Below are 4698 nucleotides of genomic sequence, written 5' to 3' on the forward strand. Positions count from 1 at the left end.
GAGGAAGGGGGTGAGGGGGGGTGATGAGGAAGGGGGTGAGGGGGGGAGAAAGAGGAAGGGGGTGAGGGGGGGAGAAAGAGGAAGGGGGTGAGGGGGGGAGAAAGAGGAAGTGAGCTGGAGGGAGGAGGGAGGAAGGAGGGTGAGGGAGAGAGCGAGAGAGGAAGGGGGAGGAGAGAGGAAGGGGGGAGGAGAACGAGGAGGGGGGTGATGGGGGGGAGCGAGAGAGAAAGGGGGGTGAGGGGGAGAGAGACAGAGTAAATGGATGAGGGGGAGAGAGAGAGGGGGAGGGGGGTGAGAGGAGAGGGGGATGAGAGAGAGGGGGATGAGAGAGAGGGGATGAGAGAGAGGGGGATGAGAGAGAGGGGGATGAGAGAGAGAGAGAGGGAGAGAGGGAGAGAGGGAGAGGGAGAGAGGGAGAGAGGGAGAGGGGGAGAGGGGGAGAGGGAGAGAGGGAGAGAGAGAGGAGGGAGAGAGGGAGAGAGGGAGAGAGAGAGGAGGGGGGAGGGAGGGAGAGAGAGGGGAGAGAGAGAGAGAGGAGGAGGAGGAGGGAGAGGAGGGGGAGGGAGAGAGAGAGAGAGAGGAGGGGGGAGGGAGAGGAGGGGGAGGGAGGGAGAGAGAGAGAGGAGGGGGGAGGGAGGGAGGGAGAGAGGGAGAGGGAGAGAGAGAGAGAGAGAGAGGGGGAGGGAGGGAGAGGAGGGGGAGGGAGAGAGAGGAGGGGGAGGGAGAGAGAGGAGGGGGAGGGAGGGAGAGGAGGGGGAGGGAGAGAGAGAGGAGGTGGGAGGGAGAGAGGAGGGGGGAGTGAGGGAGAGTGAGAGAGAGGAGGAGGGAGGGAGAGAGAGAGAGAGGAGGGGGGAGTGAGGGGGAGGGGAGAAGGGGGGGGTGAGGGAGGGTATGAGGGGGGTGCTCATGTGAAACCAGGCAAAAGCTTTATACGTTTTTGAATTTTAAGAGGGGGGTGAGGGGGAGGTAGGATGAGTGGGGTGAGGGACAGCGGTGGGGGGTGAGGGAGGGAGAGAGAGCAGATAGAGGGAGGGAGGGAGGGGAGTGGACAGAAATGTGGAGGGGAGGGAGAGACATAGGGGAGGGGGCAAAACTGAGACAGGGATAGAGAGGGAGGGGGTGTGAAAGGAGGAGGCGGAGGGGCTGGGGTAGGGTGTGGAGAGAGTGCAGAGAAGGTGGAAGAGAAGGAGGAGGGAGAGTAGGAGCAAGGGGGAAGTGAGTGAAGGAGAAGGGGAAGAGAGAGAGAGAGGAGGAGGGGAAGGGGCATGAGGGAGGGGTGAGAGGGAGGGTGTGTGTGTGTCTCTCCCTTCTCTGGTACAGTGTGTCTCTCTCTCTCTCTCTCCCCCAGCCCCCCACCCTCGGCACGTCCCGTCCCGGGTGCTATCTCTCACCCTGATTCGGTTTTCTCCTGAGTGATCTGGCTTTCCTGCCAGTCATTGTTGGTGAGAGGGGGGCCTTGCTTGGCACTGCGAGTATTTTCCAGCATTGGGACATTTCCCCACCCCCCCCTAGGGATGGGATTCTGTCTCCAGTGATGAGGGGATTTCTCCTCGGTGTTGGGGATCTTGTGGGGTCAGTACAGGAGGACAGGATTAATTTTTTGGGTTGTTGGTTGGCCTGGAACATGGTTTGGGTTGTAGGGTATGTTGGCCTGGGTCAGATTGTTGTCTTGTTGTGCTTGGTTGTCCTGGGCCAGCCAACACTTTGGCTTCTTGGTACCTTGGTTCATTGGTTTGGACGAGTCCTATGGGTTGTTGGTTGGCCTGGTGTTGCTCTTTGGGTTGTTGCCTGGTTTTCGGCACTGTGTAAAGATGCTGAGGTGCAGTGGGAGATACACACTGGTTACTTGTCTTCTTCTTTCCCAGGTGCCTGTGACCATGAACCCTGAGCATACAAATGAGTTGGATCTCACTGAGACTGTGCCGGTGTGCGAGTATCCCCGTGATAATGGTTTGTGCAAGGGGACCGTCCCTCTGGAGAAACAACAGGGGCCGCAAGCGGAAGTGGTGTTGGGCGACCTGCAGAAAGTCTCGGAGGGAGGGGGCAGCGAATTGGAGGGAGAGGGCAGTGAGTCAGAAGGAGGGGGCAGCGAGTCGGAGGTGGGGGGCTGCTCCGAAACTGCAGGCTCTGCGAGGGACAGTGCTGAGGATGCATTGCCCGAGGCTGGGCAGAAGGGCTTGCAGCTGGGGAGAACTGAGCCGTATTGTTGCTCCCAGTGTGGGAAAGACTTTATCTCAATGTCCAAGCTTCGACACCATGAGCGGGCCCATACTGGACAACAGCCTGCCATCTGTACTGTGCCCGCGGACCAGCGGCCGTACAAATGCAGTGGGTGCGGCAAGGCCTTGGTCAGTGTCTTGGCATTGCGGGATCATGAGCAGTTAGAAGTGGAGCAGCGGCACTACACACAGGCGCGGTGCGACAGGACCTTAAACCACACGCCCCCGTTTGAGAATCCCAACTTCAAATCTTTCGAGCGCCTCGTGACACGGCACGGAAACCAGTGGATCCACAGCTCCCAGCGCCTGCAGGAGTGCGGAGAGTGCGACCAGGCCTCCCGCTGCCTGCGGGACCACCAGCAAGCCCACACCGAGAGCAAGCCCCAGGGATGTGCGGAACGTGGCCAGACTGTGGCCTTTGTGAAGCAGCTGCGTCATGATACCAGGGCCAGGCCTTTCACCTGTTCCCAGTGCGGCCTCTCCTTCGACCAACCACATCAGCTGAAGCAGCACCAGGAGGTTCACAGCACACAGGGCCAGTACACCTGTGGGGTGTGCGGCAAGGACTGTACATCGGCCACAGGCCTGGAGAGACACAGCAGAGTGCACGGCCCGGGGATGAGGCCCTTCACCCGTGGTCAGGCCGTCAGCCAGACCAGCACCCACCAGCGGCACAAGTGTTTGCTCCTCAAGGGTCGGGGTGCAGTTGTGGGCCAGAATCGGGGGCAGAGCGGGGGTTTGGACCGGGGACCAGGCCGGAGGTCGAACCGCTCCCACAGCTGTTCCCAGTGCGATGTGGCATTCGGGGAGGAGTCACGGCTGATGTGCCATCCGGGTGATCGGCCGTTTGAGTGTGCCGATTGCGGCAAGGCCTTCACTCGACTGCGCGGGCTGCAGGACCACCGGCGGATCCACACCGGAGAGCGGCCGTTCCTCTGCATCGAGTGCGGCAAGTCCTTCACGCGGATGTCAGCGCTGCGGGTCCACCTGCAAGTCCATGGCGGGGACAGGCCCTACCAGTGCAGCCTGTGCGGCATGAAGTTTGCCTTCGGCTCCCGCCTGCGGCGTCACATGAGGACTCACACGGGCGAGCGGCCGTACGTCTGCACTGAGTGCGGGGTGGCCTTCGCCCAGTCTTCCAACCTCAAGGATCACCAGCGCAGCCATTCCGGGGAGAAGCCGCACGCGTGCCGCGAGTGTGGCCGTGCCTTTGTGTCTTCCTCCACACTGGTCAAACACCTGCGTACTCACACGGGCGAGAAGCCCTACAGGTGTGACCTGTGCAGAAAATCCTTCACCCAGTCTTCTACCCTGAAGAGGCATAAGTGCCCAGCGACTCAGCAACAGCAGCAGCAGATGGGAGTAACTGGGCATGGCTCAGCTCCTGCTCCTGAGGATCTGGAGAAGATTGAAGAGGAAATCCTTTGTATCTGTGAGTGTGGCAAATCGTATGTGAAGCGACAAAGTGGCCAGCCCCAGCAGTGCCCGCATATAACCCAGGGGCACTGCAAGGGCAAGGACGTGTCATGAGGGCATCAGTTGCTGAGACCGCCCTTACGGGCTGTAACTTGGATGCTTTGTGAGGAGGACTGATGTGTGACTGGAGCTCTTTATCTGGAGTGTTATCAAGCGCACAGAGGGCCCTGAGAGGAGACAGTTGACACTCTCCTCACAAACAAATCGCCCAACAGGGCAGGAATTCAGAGAGAAGCTGCTATGTAAAGAAGGATTATTCCGTTGTGACAGCCGTTCCCAGAGTGCGGCTGCTGAACATAGTTCACCCGCACCTTTCCAAGCCGCGTCTGTGTTGGGCTAACGCACTGGCTGCTGCCTGGGCCTTGCCAGTGTGTGGTGAGGCTGCAGCTGCCATGAGCAGGGCACACTGCAAGCTGCCTGTGCCATCTGTGTTGTTGTCAATTGCAAGGCGACACTCCAGCCTTTCACTTGCTTCCTCTGTCAGTGTTTTAATTGACACTAGACTGCAGTGAACACTCGCTGCCCACGATTCAGGCAGGCCATTGCTGGGAGGAAGTGACTCCCCTCAGGGTTACTGAGAAGTCTTCCTCAATAAACACTAACTGACCAATAGGAAATCAGCCGTATGTTGTGGTTCTGGACATCTCCCTCTGTGCAGTAATAGGTTGAGATGTGACGGACAGGACCCTGGCTGCCGGGACCCCTCAGCGGGCCAGTACCCAGGTCCTTCACTGCCGGTGGCCGGGGCCCCTCAGTGGGCTGGTGCCCAGGAAGGAGGGTAGACAGGGTACACACTAGTATATCGGAGGGGGCAGGGTGAGGGGGTACAGGGTATATCGAGGGTGGACAGGGTGAGGGGGTACACAGTGTTTCGAGGAGAGGGGGCAGGGTGAGGGGGTGCACGGTGTATTGAGAGGGGGCAGGGTGAGGGGGTGCACGGTGTATTGAGAGGCGGCAGGGTGAGGGGGTGCACGGTGTATTGAGAGGGGGCAGAGTGAGGGGG

At 60.1% G+C, this 4698-nt stretch overlaps 1 protein-coding gene across 1 annotated transcript; it reads left to right on the forward strand.

Moving 5' to 3' along the window:
• Window positions 1–2105: 2105 nt before the first annotated feature.
• LOC137357571 (zinc finger protein 135-like) lies at window positions 2106–4496 on the forward strand. The gene has a single exon (XM_068024002.1). The coding sequence runs from the start codon at window positions 2238–2240 to the stop codon at window positions 3747–3749; it is 1512 nt and encodes a 503-aa protein (XP_067880103.1). The 5' UTR covers window positions 2106–2237; the 3' UTR covers window positions 3750–4496.
• The last annotated feature ends 202 nt before the right edge of the window (window positions 4497–4698 follow it).

This window comes from Heterodontus francisci, chromosome 48, assembly GCF_036365525.1.
Source record: "Heterodontus francisci isolate sHetFra1 chromosome 48, sHetFra1.hap1, whole genome shotgun sequence".
NCBI lineage: Eukaryota > Metazoa > Chordata > Chondrichthyes > Heterodontiformes > Heterodontidae > Heterodontus > Heterodontus francisci.